The 16,309-nt window shown below is 35.0% G+C and overlaps 1 protein-coding gene and 1 long non-coding RNA gene across 2 annotated transcripts; one reads left to right on the top strand and one right to left on the bottom strand.

The window, feature by feature from the left end:
* Positions 1-236: 236 nt before the first annotated feature.
* On the bottom strand, positions 237-15,450 carry LOC140059172 (centromere protein P-like). Its single transcript, XM_072105027.1, has 9 exons — positions 15,278-15,450; positions 14,259-14,462; positions 13,809-13,878; positions 13,243-13,398; positions 11,882-12,097; positions 2,465-2,544; positions 2,012-2,103; positions 1,775-1,915; positions 237-856 (listed from the first exon to the last, which is right to left on the bottom strand). Exons 1-8 carry the CDS (start codon positions 15,445-15,447, stop codon positions 1,794-1,796), a joined length of 1,110 nt encoding a protein of 369 aa, XP_071961128.1. The 5' UTR covers positions 15,448-15,450; the 3' UTR covers positions 237-856; positions 1,775-1,793.
* LOC140059173 (uncharacterized) lies at positions 15,420-16,292 on the top strand. The gene is made up of 4 exons (XR_011847131.1): positions 15,420-15,466; positions 15,745-15,801; positions 15,945-16,009; positions 16,099-16,292. It is a non-coding gene; the product is annotated as an uncharacterized lncRNA (long non-coding RNA).
* The last annotated feature ends 17 nt before the right edge of the window (positions 16,293-16,309 follow it).

Genomic DNA, 16,309 nt, shown 5'->3' with positions numbered 1-16,309 from the left:
ACGTGATCACGCGACGGCTACAATGACGTAGACAATTTTAGCTTGTTGCGGTGATAATGTCTTTAATATTTTTAACGCCACTTTGACACTTTTACTATTTAATCTTTGTTGACAAAGTTTAAGTAACAACTGCTATTGAGTCATATGTATGGAACGCCGTTCATGCAAAAATCGAATGGCAAATGAAAGTGAGTGAACAAATGTGTAATCAGTTTAAATACAAAAATTAATGGGTTTTTTGTTTTCTTTTTAAGAAATGATTTACAAACATGTATTAGATAGTGCTGTACAAATACAAATTTATATAAAGATTTACAATTATTTACACTGTGCTAAGGTGAACCAATGGATCACAATATATTCTTACAATTAATGTGGTTTACAATGTATTATAATTATAGTCCATTAATATTAATAGGTCAAATATGGTATTTGGTCTGTACCTGCATTTTAAACTAGATAGTTCAATATTATAAAAAAAATCTAAATTAATATATATTATTAGTTAAAATATCTTAAATACTGTACAGTGGATACACCTACCATAATATATACATAATACCACGTACTGTACAGGTACATAACCTGGGAGGAATTGACCCCTTACATTGCAAGTACATTACAGTAATGAACTTTAAATGTACCAGTGATGATAGATACAGGGACGAAATGACTACTAATAGTCAAAATTACTTAGTTCAAATCTAAACAACTCTCCCAAAGAGAATTTTTTCCTTCGCCAGCTTTTAAATCTTCAGACTGATCTGCTGCGCTCTACACAAACTCATCTACATTTTCTGTATAGATGTGCTCTTTTTTCCATGACACGAATTGCACCAATTAATTAATGATCCATCTAAAAGTTAATAAGATATTCTTTGGTTAAAAACAGGGTTGTTGAAAACTATAAGCATATCAGCACATACAGTACAATCATACAATTTGAACAAGAAATATTTCTCACAAAAAGCGGAACAGATTTATTTATTGTTCTTTCTTCTTTAAATGATGCTTTTTTTTTTATATTCTATTTAATAATTTAAGAAATAATAATACTTTTGTTTAAAAATCATTTTGTATAGTGTAAATATAGTCAGAAATGAATAAAGTCCTAAACTAAATGTACATATTTAAAAAACAAAAAAGAAATCTAAGGAGTTGTTGGTACCACACTTATCGTGAGAAGATATATCAAAGTAATACATTAATCATAATATGATAACAGCTACAATTATATATCTATATTATTCAAATCCCAACCATTGTTTATGTTCAACCCAGCTGTCAGGCCTATCCATGTGCATTAAATATTGTGTATATTGAATGAAGTGGAAGGTCCCTGGTGGAACGAATACAATAATCTATGTATGTCTGAGCAGTTTAATCATTCTAGAATGAGGAAGGGACAACTACAGCTAAGAGGTGTGCTGTAACATTAACAAAATAAAGTTTTTAACTACAGTTGCTACCCCTTCTTTTGGACACCCCTTATTGAGGGTGAAAGAATCAGTAATTTTAACACTACAACCAGTTCAATGGAATGTTCTATTCAGGGGGCACTTTCCCTGTGAAACATGAGGAAATAATTACGCTGTATCATTACATCCAATACCTATCAAGGGGACAGACTTTTTGAGGAGAACCTTTGTTTGGTCCTGAAGGTATTACCTTAGTAAGGGATCTTAGAGTTATATTTTATGTAAAAAACTGTTTGAAAAATGTTTGTGTTGCGCTTAAAAACTGCACTAAGAACAAATCATAATCATTTACTCACATATTTAATATCTGACAAATTATTGTTCACAGACACTTTTAAACAGAGTACTAAGGGCGTGCTCCATGCCAAGGGTCTTCACCATCAACAAAAACTTTTCTGGTAAACTTTTTAAAATGTCATTTTCATCAACATCATAAACTGCAAAGTAGAAAACAAAATTGAAACTTTAAAAAAAAATTGAATTAATTATGAAGTCAGCCAATATCGACCAATCAAAACCACTCATTAGCTTACCTGTTGACGATGCTTTTGGAACAAGGTCAATGACCTGGTGAACTTTGTCCTCTTCATCAATGTGGATGTCCCAACTCAAAAGGAACACGATCCTGGAAGACAAACATATTTAGAGAGTTCAAATGTAATCATTTTTTTAATAATTTAGCAAGCTTTAAGTTTATTACAGTGACTGACTGCCTCTACACAAACAAACTCATGAGTAAACCTCTGTCTACACTATCAAACTAGTTTGACAAAAAAAGTGTGATGTGCCTAAATATGGTAGTGATATACCCAAATATGGTAGTGATATGACAAAGTTTGATAGTGTAGACATAGCTTAAAACAATGTAATACTGTAATACAATAATTTTTACATGATTCTTCTATTACATTACAGTATGTTAATCACATTTTAGGACAAAATCATACAAATAGTTTTAGCGAAATAACCAATTTCCTAATCCCCACCTTGTCTGACCTGGCAACGTGAACTGAAGAAGAGATCCTGTACTCCCATTGGGCAGCGATATTTCCTTGTCGAAAGCCTCCTAAAAGAGAAAAGGAAACACTAGAGTATTATAATTAGAGAAACCATATTTTAATGTCATTATTAGATACTTAGGGGATAGAAGGAAATCCACCCCATATTGCCCTTTTGACTCAAAACATTTTTGTCCGAATTACCTACGGTACGCTATCATTTTTAAAAGTCTTCCTTGTGTTTGTTAAATGATAATATTCTTTTCATAAACATAATTATACAAAATTGGTCCCAATTTCTTGTAACCAGTACAAACATTTTAAAGTTTAAACAGATTCAAATGGCTGAACTTTGTACAGTATTAAGTTACAAATTCTCATTTTATTTTTACGGTTTAATATTTTTAAATTGTTTTTCTCTATAACATTTGATTTTAATTTAAGTTATTCTACCTTCTAATCATTTTTAAAATTATGCCACAATTTCAGCGTTGTGCTCTGATCATTTACTTTTACCATGGAAGAGTGAAATTACACTCCTCCCTGCTTTTACAGTAGTTTTACCCTTAAAAAATTTAACTGTCTACCATCAACCCAGAAACATAATATCCACATTTCTAGAAGGGTTTTAAAGTCAACAGCACTATCAATAATTCACAATACACTTTTAACAAGACAGCCAGCAATTACAGGCCAAGATTGATAGCCTAGAGGTAGCATAAGACATTCATTTGTACCATTCCTTTCAACAAATTGAATTTATCCATCATTAGAAACATTCCCATTGCACTTGGTATTGGTATTTTCATTTTTGTGGATTAAATATCATTTGAGTTTATTGATTTTATCACTGGCAATAAATTCACAATTTAGACCTTGACCAGCGGCCAGTTAACACTAGTAAGACTTAATAAATAATGTTTGGTAAGTAATAACAAGTGTATTGTGTCTGCAGGTGCCTGTAAGTAAAAGGTAGGCCAACAGGAACATTCCTATCAAGTGCCACTATATTCAATCAGTCTACAACCCTAACACCACTAGGTTTGTATGGTATGAGTACAATAAAATAGAGAACCTTATTAAAAAAGTGTGTTGTGGCTAAAGGGGACACGTTTAGGATCCAATAATGTGTTCAATTAAAATATAGGAAAGTCGTGTCACATGAATATGGGTGTCCAATTATATGGTTTGGCATTAGTGTTTTATAATGTATTATATTTCCACTCATTATAAGTTTACTCTAAATAGTGGGCTAAAGAAAGGTTCTCTACAACTGTATGTAAAAAATCAATATTTGTTCACCTCACATGCAGTGGTGATTCCACGATTTTGAAAAAGGGGGCCTTCAAGGCCTATAAATTGTAAAATTAGGTTCTGAACCAAAGCTCTGTCTACACTATCAAACTAGTTTGTCAACAAAATTGTGATGTACCCAAATATGGGTTGTCCATATATGGGCACATCACATTTTTTGTCACATAAAGTTTGATAGTGTAGACAGAGCTTTAAACTAATCATGTCTTATCTTTGCATTGTAATATTAACAATTTAAAGGGGAAGCTGGGCCCATGAAACAGCATCGGACTAAATAAATAGAGTATTTTAATATTATTCTGGCAGATAGAATACAACCAATGTGTAAATGGTATTGCTTTACTTGTGGTCAAATTAAACTTGATTTGTTCACTAGTGGTCAAGCCATGTCCACCTTTACATTTTTCAATTAATTACTAAAACATGTTACCAAGTACTTGTATCATATATTTCCATAAAATGACAGTAAGCTACCCACAGTCCAAGTCTCCAGGTACCATAAGTCACTCACATTGGCAAATTTTAGGTATTTTTGTTACTAACAATACACTAAAAGATGTCATAAGTGAATTAGGTGACGACCTTTTAAAGTTAATTTATTCATTTTTTGTTTGTCTTTGCATTTAAACTTTAATTTATGACATAAGTTGTCAAATAGCCTACGCCCCTGCCTACACAAAGTTCGAAAAACTACCTATTAATATTACAAACGCCTCAAATTTTTTTTTTCCATAAAACTAAGTAATGTATTGGAATGTCAGTTTAATACCATTACATGCTTTGCAGTTAATAAATTACTTTTTTTATAATCTAACAAAAAAACCTAAAATTAATATTTATTTTAAAAATTCCATGTTTTAAATTGACTGTTACCAACTTTTTTTTTTAACAGATATAATAGACAAAACATTCTTCCAAAGTCAGACTAAAAACGACTTTCATGGTTTGTACAATTTGCAATTATTTTACTAAATATAGGCAGATCTCATGAGAGTTATATTCAAACCACAGGAACACAGACAGTGAGCAGTAATAATCATATCTTTTTACTGAGCAGAGCAGACAAAAAGAAGATATATCAAACAAGAGACAGTAAATGTTTTATCATGTAGTTTAAATGTAATTTAATTTTATATTGAGACGTACTATTGAATGTTTCAAATGGTAAATCAATATGGGAAGGGAAAAAAAACAGGAGAATGCTGTCATACTAAATGCTTTCACACACTGTTAAGCTCTGTCTACACTATCAAAGTTTATGTGACAAAAAATGTGATGTACCATACATATATAGACATGATGATGACATATCACTACCATATTTAGGCATATTACTACCATACTTGGGCATATTACTACCATACTTGGGCATATTACTACCTTATTTGGGCATAGCACTACCATATTTGGGCATAGCACTACCATATTTAGGCACATCACACTTTTTTGTCAATCTAGTTTGATATTGTAGACAAATTTTATAGGAGGAAATCTGTAAATCTGTTCTCAAACATTTCAACCAAGGGTTTTTGGATCTAAGATGACCTGTTTACGAGTCGAGATAGGGGGGAATTAGGCAGGTGGTAGGCTCATCAGCTGGTCACATGATCAAAACAGGTTAATCCAAAAATTTCACTGGAGCAGAACTTTTTAAAAAAATCATACAAATATCAAAATACCATAATTCATTGAATTCCTAAAATAATTGGCCTGAAAATTGAATTTAGTAAACATGATTCTGGACTGAATGCTTCATTTGAGCTGATGAATTTTGGAGTTTTTAAATCAGTTAGAATTAGAGGTTTTCAGGGTGATGTGGATTTCAAAAAACTATCTTGCTTTAGAGAAGGGTGTGGGTGGGGGTCTCTCTAATTTGGGAAGTGTTTAAAGTCACCCATAGCAACAAAATCTATAACCGTTTAGAAATTAAACTGTTTAAAAATGTCAAAACATTTAATTATCTAACTCTTAGGTTATTAAATAGAAATAATGCTTTATGACAATCCCCTCTGATCTTGCTTAAAAATACCATTGAGTTTTCTCTGGGGAAGGGGGGGTAAAAAACACAGAAATGAAAGAGTTACATTCCTAAATTTGACTCCAGTATCAATAATACAGTTACAGTTTTAAAGAAGGGTAGCCTATTTTGAATTCTCCCTCTTTATTCTGTCATCATGGACAGCTGCTAGTGAAAAAATGGGCGAATTCATTTTTCATGGAGCCTCCGTTGGTAAAATATTTTTGGGATGGGCGAAGAAAATATCAAAAGCTGTCAGTTTGATTTATAAATTTAGGAGTTAACAGGCAGAAGAAAAATGGGTTGAGAATGATAAACTGACAACAGGTCAAACATACAAATATTTAAACTTTTTTATTGTCATTGATGTCGACATAAAAAGAATAAGGAATTAAGATTCAGATATGTCAAACGAATTTAAAATTTTTGTTTGGTGGTATATGTTTATATAGTTTTCATAATAAAGCTCTGTTTACACTATCAAACTTTATGTGACAAAAAAATGTGATGTGCCTATATTGGACATGTCATACCACTACCATATGTGGGCATGTCACTACAATATTTGGGCATATCACTACCACATTTAGGCATATCATTACCATATTTGGGCATATCACTACTATATTTGGGCATATCTTAGGCATATCACTACCATATTTGGGCATATCACTACTACATTTGGGCATATCACTACTACATTTGGGCATATCACTACTACATTTGGGCATATCACTACCACATTTAGGCATATCACTACCACATTAGGGCATATCACTACTACATTTGGGCATATCACTACCACATTTGGGCATATCACTACCACATTTGGGCATATCACTACTACATTTGGGCATATCACTACCACATTTGGGCATATCACTACCACATTTGGGCATATCACTACCACATTTGGGCATATCACTACCACATTTAGGCATATCACTACCACATTTGGGCATATCACTACCACATTTGGGCATATCACTACCACATTTGGGCATATCACTACCACATTTAGGCATATCACTACCACATTTGGGCATATCACTACCACATTTGGGCATATCACTACCACATTTGGGCATATCACTACCACATTTGGGCATATCACTACCACATTTAGGCATACCACTACCACATTTGGGCATATCACTACCACATTTGGGCATATCACTACCACATTTGGGCATATCACTACCACATTTAGGCATATCACTACCACATTTGGGCATATCACTACCACATTTGGGCATATCACTACCACATTTGGGCATATCACTACTACATTTGGGCATATCACTACTACATTTGGGCATATCACTACTACATTTGGGCATATCACTACTACATTAGGGCATATCACTACTACATTTGGGCATATCACTACCACATTTGGGCATATCACTACCACATTTGGGCATATCACTACCACATTTGGGCATATCACTACCACATTTGGGCATATCACTACCACATTTGGGCATATCACTACCACATTTGGGCATATCACTACTACATTTGGGCATATCACTACTACATTTGGGCATATCACTACCACATTTGGGCATATCACTACCACATTTGGGCATATCACTACCACATTTGGGCATATCACTACCACATTTGGGCATATCACTACTACATTTGGGCATATCACTACTACATTAGGGCATATCACTACTACATTTGGGCATATCACTACTACATTTGGGCATATCACTACTACATTTGGGCATATCACTACCACATTTAGGCATATCACTACCACATTTGGGCATATCACTACTACATTTGGGCATATCACTACTACATTTAGGCATATCACTACTACATTTAGGCATATCACTACTACATTTGGGCATATCACTACTACATTTGGGCATATCACTACTACATTTGGGCATATCACTACCACATTTAGGCATATCACTACCACATTTGGGCATATCACTACCACATTTGGGCATATCACTACTACATTTGGGCATATCACTACCACATTTAGGCATATCACTACCACATTTGGGCATATCACTACCACATTTAGGCATATCACTACCACATTTGGGCATATCACTACCACATTTAGGCATATCACTACCACATTTGGGCATATCACTACCACATTTGGGCATATCACTACCACATTTGGGCATATCACTACCACATTTGGGCATATCACTACCACATTTAGGCATATCACTACCACATTTGGGCATATCACTACCACATTTAGGCATATCACTACCACATTTGGGCATATCACTACTACATTTGGGCATATCACTACCACATTTAGGCATATCACTACCACATTTGGGCATATCACTACCACATTTGGGCATATCACTACTACATTTAGGCATATCACTACCACATTTAGGCATATCACTACCACATTTGGGCATATCACTACCACATTTGGGCATATCACTACCACATTTAGGCATATCACTACCACATTTGGGCATATCACTACTACATTTGGGCATATCACTACTACATTTGGGCATATCACTACTACATTTGGGCATATCACTACTACATTTGGGCATATCACTACCACATTTAGGCATATCACTACCACATTTGGGTATATCACTACTACATTTAGGCATATCACTACCACATTTAGGCATATCACTACCACATTTGGGCATATCACTACTACATTTGGGCATATCACTACCACATTTGGGCATATCACTACCACATTTGGGCATATCACTACCACATTTGGGCATATCACTACCACATTTGGGCATATCACTACCACATTTGGGCATATCACTACCACATTTAGGCATATCACTACCACATTTGGGCATATCACTACCACATTTGGGCATATCACTACCACATTTGGGCATATCACTACCACATTTGGGCATATCACTACCACATTTGGGCATATCACTACCACATTTGGGCATATCACTACCACATTTGGGCATATCACTACCACATTTAGGCATATCACTACCACATTTGGGCATATCACTACCACATTTGGGCATATCACTACCACATTTGGGCATATCACTACCACATTTAGGCATATCACTACCACATTTGGGCATATCACTACCACATTTGGGCATATCACTACCACATTTGGGCATATCACTACCACATTAGGGCATATCACTACCACATTTGGGCATATCACTACCACATTTGGGCATATCACTACCACATTTGGGCATATCACTACCACATTTGGGCATATCACTACCACATTTGGGCATATCACTACCACATTTGGGCATATCACTACCACATTTGGGCATATCACTACTACATTTGGGCATATCACTACTACATTTGGGCATATCACTACTACATTAGGGCATATCACTACTACATTTGGGCATATCACTACCACATTTAGGCATATCACTACCACATTTAGGCATATCACTACCACATTTGGGCATATCACTACCACATTTGGGCATATCACTACTACATTTGGGCATATCACTACTACATTTGGGCATATCACTACTACATTTGGGCATATCACTACTACATTTGGGCATATCACTACCACATTTAGGCATATCACTACCACATTTAGGCATATCACTACCACATTTAGGCATATCACTACCACATTTGGGCATATCACTACCACATTTGGGCATATCACTACCACATTTGGGCATATCACTACTACATTTGGGCATATCACTACTACATTTGGGCATATCACTACTACATTTGGGCATATCACTACTACATTTGGGCATATCACTACTACATTTGGGCATATCACTACCACATTTGGGCATATCACTACCACATTTGGGCATATCACTACCACATTTAGGCATATCACTACTACATTTGGGCATATCACTACTACATTTGGGCATATCACTACCACATTTGGGCATATCACTACCACATTTGGGCATATCACTACCACATTTGGGCATATCACTACCACATTTGGGCATATCACTACCACATTTAGGCATATCACTACCACATTTGGGCATATCACTACCACATTTGGGCATATCACTACCACATTTGGGCATATCACTACTACATTAGGGCATATCACTACTACATTTGGGCATATCACTACTACATTTGGGCATATCACTACTACATTTGGGCATATCACTACCACATTTGGGCATATCACTACCACATTTGGGCATATCACTACCACATTTGGGCATATCACTACTACATTTGGGCATATCACTACCACATTTAGGCATATCACTACCACATTTGGGCATATCACTACTACATTTGGGCATATCACTACTACATTTAGGCATATCACTACTACATTTGGGCATATCACTACTACATTTGGGCATATCACTACTACATTAGGGCATATCACTACTACATTTGGGCATATCACTACCACATTTGGGCATATCACTACCACATTTGGGCATATCACTACCACATTTGGGCATATCACTACTACATTAGGGCATATCACTACTACATTTGGGCATATCACTACTACATTTGGGCATATCACTACTACATTTGGGCATATCACTACCACATTTGGGCATATCACTACCACATTTGGGCATATCACTACCACATTTGGGCATATCACTACCACATTTGGGCATATCACTACTACATTTGGGCATATCACTACTACATTTGGGCATATCACTACTACATTAGGGCATATCACTACTACATTTGGGCATATCACTACCACATTTAGGCATATCACTACCACATTTGGGCATATCACTACCACATTTAGGCATATCACTACCACATTTGGGCATATCACTACCACATTTGGGCATATCACTACCACATTTGGGCATATCACTACCACATTTGGGCATATCACTACTACATTTGGGCATATCACTACTACATTTGGGCATATCACTACTACATTTGGGCATATCACTACTACATTTGGGCATATCACTACCACATTTGGGCATATCACTACTACATTTAGGCATATCACTACTACATTTGGGCATATCACTACTACATTTGGGCATATCACTACCACATTTGGGCATATCACTACTACATTTGGGCATATCACTACTACATTTGGGCATATCACTACTACATTTGAGCATATCACTACCACATTTGGGCATATCACTACCACATTTGGGCATATCACTACCACATTTGGGCATATCACTACTACATTTGGGCATATCACTACTACATTTGGGCATATCACTACTACATTTGGGCATATCACTACCACATTTAGGCATATCACTACCACATTTGGGCATATCACTACCACATTTGGGCATATCACTACCACATTTGGGCATATCACTACCACATTTGGGCATATCACTACTACATTTGGGCATATCACTACTACATTTGGGCATATCACTACTACATTTGGGCATATCACTACTACATTTGGGCATATCACTACCACATTTGGGCATATCACTACTACATTTAGGCATATCACTACTACATTTGGGCATATCACTACTACATTTGGGCATATCACTACTACATTTGGGCATATCACTACTACATTTGGGCATATCACTACTACATTTGGGCATATCACTACCACATTTGGGCATATCACTACTACATTTAGGCATATCACTACTACATTTGGGCATATCACTACCACATTTGGGCATATCACTACCACATTTGGGCATATCACTACCACATTTGGGCATATCACTACTACATTTAGGCATATCACTACTACATTTGGGCATATCACTACTACATTTGGGCATATCACTACTACATTTGGGCATATCACTACCACATTTGGGCATATCACTACTACATTTAGGCATATCACTACTACATTTGGGCATATCACTACCACATTTGGGCATATCACTACCACATTTGGGCATATCACTACCACATTTGGGCATATCACTACTACATTTGGGCATATCACTACCACATTTGGGCATATCACTACAATTTCTGGGCATATCACTACCATACCTGGGCACATCACACTTTTTATGTCAAACTAGTTTGATAGCGTAGACAGACCGTTTAATTTGGGTAGTTTGATATGAAGACATGAAAAAGACAAACTATACCTTAAAATGTTCGTAGGTCCTCTGTCGGTGGTCATACCATTCGGCGTATTGTGAGTATGTTTGAAAGAATGGTTGCAGGTTCTGCCTACTTTCACATTTCTCTATAAATTTCTTGAGATGTTCTTCAATTTTTGGGTCAACTTTTATTTTCAGTTGCGTGACAATGATTTCAGTTTCGGAGGTCGTTGAAGCATGCCCTGGTATTCTTGTAATCGACTAAAAATAGTTTCAGAAAGATTTTTAATTTTAAAACTTGAGAATGCAATTTGTAATGACTTCATAGAGTAGAATCTCTACTCTATTTGACAATAGTGATTTTTATTTTCAACTGAAATTGTCTCTTTAATAAGGAATTCTACTAAAATTAAAATAAATAGTTGGACTTCACCATATATATCAATTGAAAGCCTATAGCATATATATAAACCAAAATACTGTATTGGCAACACTACACTATTTACACTACATTACATTGACACTAACCTAGTACCAAATCAAACTATTATAAAAGTACTATTTAACGATCGTTGAATAGTGCGTACTATTACACGCCATGTGACCCACATTCGTCCAATCAAATGACAGGAATTTATTTAGGTGTTATATAATAAAAGATATAAAATGCTATTGTTGTCAACAGAGCATAAAACATGTTAATAATACTATATAAGTGATAAACACCATATTAGGCAATTAATAACCCTGGACAGTCTATGTTTCCAAATTTAGTCAACGTAAATGTCATTCCAATTATTTTAAGTTCAATAAGTAATTAACACCTTATTAAGCACAGGTATAGCGAGCTAATTAATAATTTTCAAGGTTTTCCATAAATTGTAGTTAAATTAAGCAATTATCGTTTTAATTGAGTGAAGATTGTGAAAATAAGCATAAGCCTACTTTATTTTGTGTTACAACAGGATTTTTCTAATTCCAAATACTAAATAACTTTGGGAATTCTTGGAGAGACTTTAAGATATTTGCAAGAATTTTAATTGAATGGCAAAAAGTCAATTCAAAATTTATATTACTTAAAATAGAGGGCACTGTCAAAGATGTTGTTGAAAGATAGCTTTATAAAAAGAGGGGGCTAGTCATAATAGTTTATTTATCTAGGATGTGTGTTGGGGTACAAGTTTTAACATCCTACATTTGCAATACAGGATTAAAGCTCTGTCCACACTATCACACTTTGTGTTACAAAAATGTGATGCCCATATATGGACATGATAATGTCATATCACTACCATATTTATGGCATATCACACTTTTTTTTGTCAAACTAGTTTGATAGTGTATACAGAACTAGAAAATCTTGTCATCTTGTACACTTTATTTTTATCATCTCTATGGTCTCTTACCTGTACTTCAGCTACATCAAACACGACATCAAATTCCTGATTGTAGCAATGACCTTGAAGGTGTTGCCTAATAATGATGCTGCCGTCCTCTTGACCAATTGATTTCCGGGTAAAATCATCAAAATGAATGCCAGTAAGAGATGCCATAAGAGAATTCTGAGAGAAAAATATTTAATACGCAATGAGGCGATATGCTTGGAACATAATGACTCTCATTTGAAGGTAAAGTTTTGACAGGTTTGTTCAAAGTTAAAAAAACATTCATTTGTTCAACAATGGGATTATACAGTATAATATAGTTGTTTAGAAGTTAGTGTTTTGTTGGAAATAGCCTCTACTATTTAACTACTAATTTATAAATTATTATTATTTATTGTGTGTAATTTCAAAATTTTATGTAATTTTTTAAATAATTTTATTATGATATTTATTATAGGTAGTCAGTGCAGGGGCAGATCCAGGTTTTTTTCAACAGTGCTAATAATTATTATTATAGTACTATCAAAAATAGATATCAAAGTAGTTCATAACTTCATTTTAGCTACCAAAAGGTCTTGGCTACTTACATCATGTGGTTTCAGCTGTACATTCACTGGTCTAAAACCATGCTTATCTTCTACAACTTTAAACATTTCTCTGTGAATTAAACCATAATTTCTTTTACATTAATCCATAACATTTCCTTATATTCAAAGGTTATTGGGCAAAACTAAGGGGAATGGGTGAAAGCATACACCTTCAAAATTTACTGGGAGAAGTGGGTGACCAAGCCTAAAGTTATTTTAAGGACTTCCACCCAGTCTAATTTGAACATGATAGCACCCAAACAAGAAACGTCTCGGTACTAAAAGTAAGCAACACCCACCTCTAAGACAACACAAAAATCCTTGATAAACTATATACAGTATTATTATACTATCGAGGTATTTATAGGGAGGTTTGTAATAGTTTTGGTGTGTATAGTAATAAGAGGAACACTGCAGTTATTGTAACATATCGTCTCATGGCAAACTTACTGAATGGCATCAAGCTCAGTGTTTGAGAATCCGAGAAGTGACTCGTTCTGTGAGTCGAGTTCAGACTCTAAACTTTCAATTTCCATCTTCAATTGCTCCACCAGTTTCTCACAACTCTCAATGTTTCTTGTCCTTTTCATACTGTCCTCGAGAAACTTGTCAATGTGTGGAGACATTCCTGATCCCTGTTGATCATTTGGAAACCTTTTAAAAAACAAACAAATTAGTAGGTGAACTTACTAGAATAGACTAGGTAGACAGAGCCGCTAGTTAGTAGTGTTAGACTATTAGTAATAATATCATTATTAGGCCTACTGTAGCTCTAGTTGGAAAAGCCTTTCCTAATACTAGTAGTAGTAGGCTAGCTACTTAGCTAGAGCCTACTACTATTAGTAATAGAGTAGTTAGTTAAGCCTATCTAGTCTAGCTACATACAGTACTACAGTACTACTATAGCCTAGCTAGACTACACACCACACAGTCTTTATGTAGTAGGTAGACTAGCTCTACTAAGGTAGCTAGCTAGCTACTACTACTAGCCTACTAGCTAGGCATACTCCTACTACTTTACTAGGCTAGCTAGCCTATAGATAGGGCCTAACTAACTAACGTACCTGTCCTGGTCCTAGCTAGTGTAGTACTAGTAGGCCGCGGCCTATTACTTTTACTAGCCTCCTTGCTTGCCTTGCTAGTAGCCTAGCTAGGCTAGGCCTATAGGCCTAGTCTACACACTGTCACCACACTTAGCACTAGCTAGGCCTACTATACTACTACCTAGAGACTAGGCTAGACCTACTGAACTGTACTGACACGACACGCTACTACTGCTGACACTCACTCACTGTCTGTCACTACTACTAGCCTAACTCCTAGCTCTAGTACTAGTAGGCCTACCTAGCCTTATAGGCTAGTGTAGGGGCCTAACTAAAACAAATATATTCGACTGGACTATTTGACAGGTCAGAAGGTAGCTAAGCTTTAATTAAGTTTTATTTAAATATAAATTGTCATAAACTCACTCATGTATTAGGCGTTGAATGTTTGTCATTTCTTTTAAGAAATCACCATCCGAATAACCCGCCATATTTATTATTGTTATTTCATTGTTTACGTTTCTCTCCTCTCCCATTTCCTGAAGCAGCATTGGTGGCAGTATAATGCGCCCTCTATCCTCCTTTCCTATCGCCATCTTTGAGACGTAAACAGTGGTGAGAATAAACTTGTTAAATATCACTAAATATCTAATTACTTAGAATAAATCGAAAAGTAATTGTTACTTTAATCTATTTAATGGATATTATTTTAATACTTTTTGGTAATTTTAAAGCACTATTGTGACAGTAAGTGCTATTATAAATATCGATATTGCTCGACTTCCCCGTGTCGGATATTTTAGGCCTAGCTAGTCTTAGGCCAAGCTAGGCCTAGGTTCTATATAGTGTATTTGGACAGTTTGTATCTTGGTGACATCATTCTTTCTATTAAGGTTGATACTGTGTGCGTACCATGGCCAAGTCAAAGAACCATACAAGTCATAACCAAAGTAAGTTTCCTAAATAAGAGAATGCACTGTACAAAAAGAAAAAATAGTGTAACTGTAAGTGTTGGCAAGATAATCAAGAAATTCTGTGGCAAATAGCTATTATTATGCATTTTAATTTTACTATAATTTTTTCCCCCAAACAGGTAAAAAAAACCACAGAAATGGTATAAAGAGGCCGAAAACACAAAGATACCCATCATTGAAAGGGGTAAGGATTTTGTTATTACACCACTCAACTTTTTAGTAATTCCTGTATGTAATGTAATTTTAATATAATTTCTCATATTTCTTTTCTAGGTTGATCCAAAGTTTTTGAAGAATATGAGGTTCGCAAAGAAACACAATGTACGTCACCCTAAACCGAAGGCATAGATGGATTTTGCAGATACCTGTAACATAGAACTGTTTATTACAAACAATTAGATCAAAAATACTACTGTTTACGAGTAATGCATTGGCAAATAAAACACTTGGTATAAACAGTAATAAAATGTCTGTTGCTTTTTTT

This window comes from Antedon mediterranea, chromosome 9 (genome assembly GCF_964355755.1).
Source record: "Antedon mediterranea chromosome 9, ecAntMedi1.1, whole genome shotgun sequence".
Classification (NCBI taxonomy): Eukaryota; Metazoa; Echinodermata; class Crinoidea; order Comatulida; family Antedonidae; genus Antedon; species Antedon mediterranea.
This window is presented reverse-complemented; position numbering and strand designations above follow the sequence as displayed.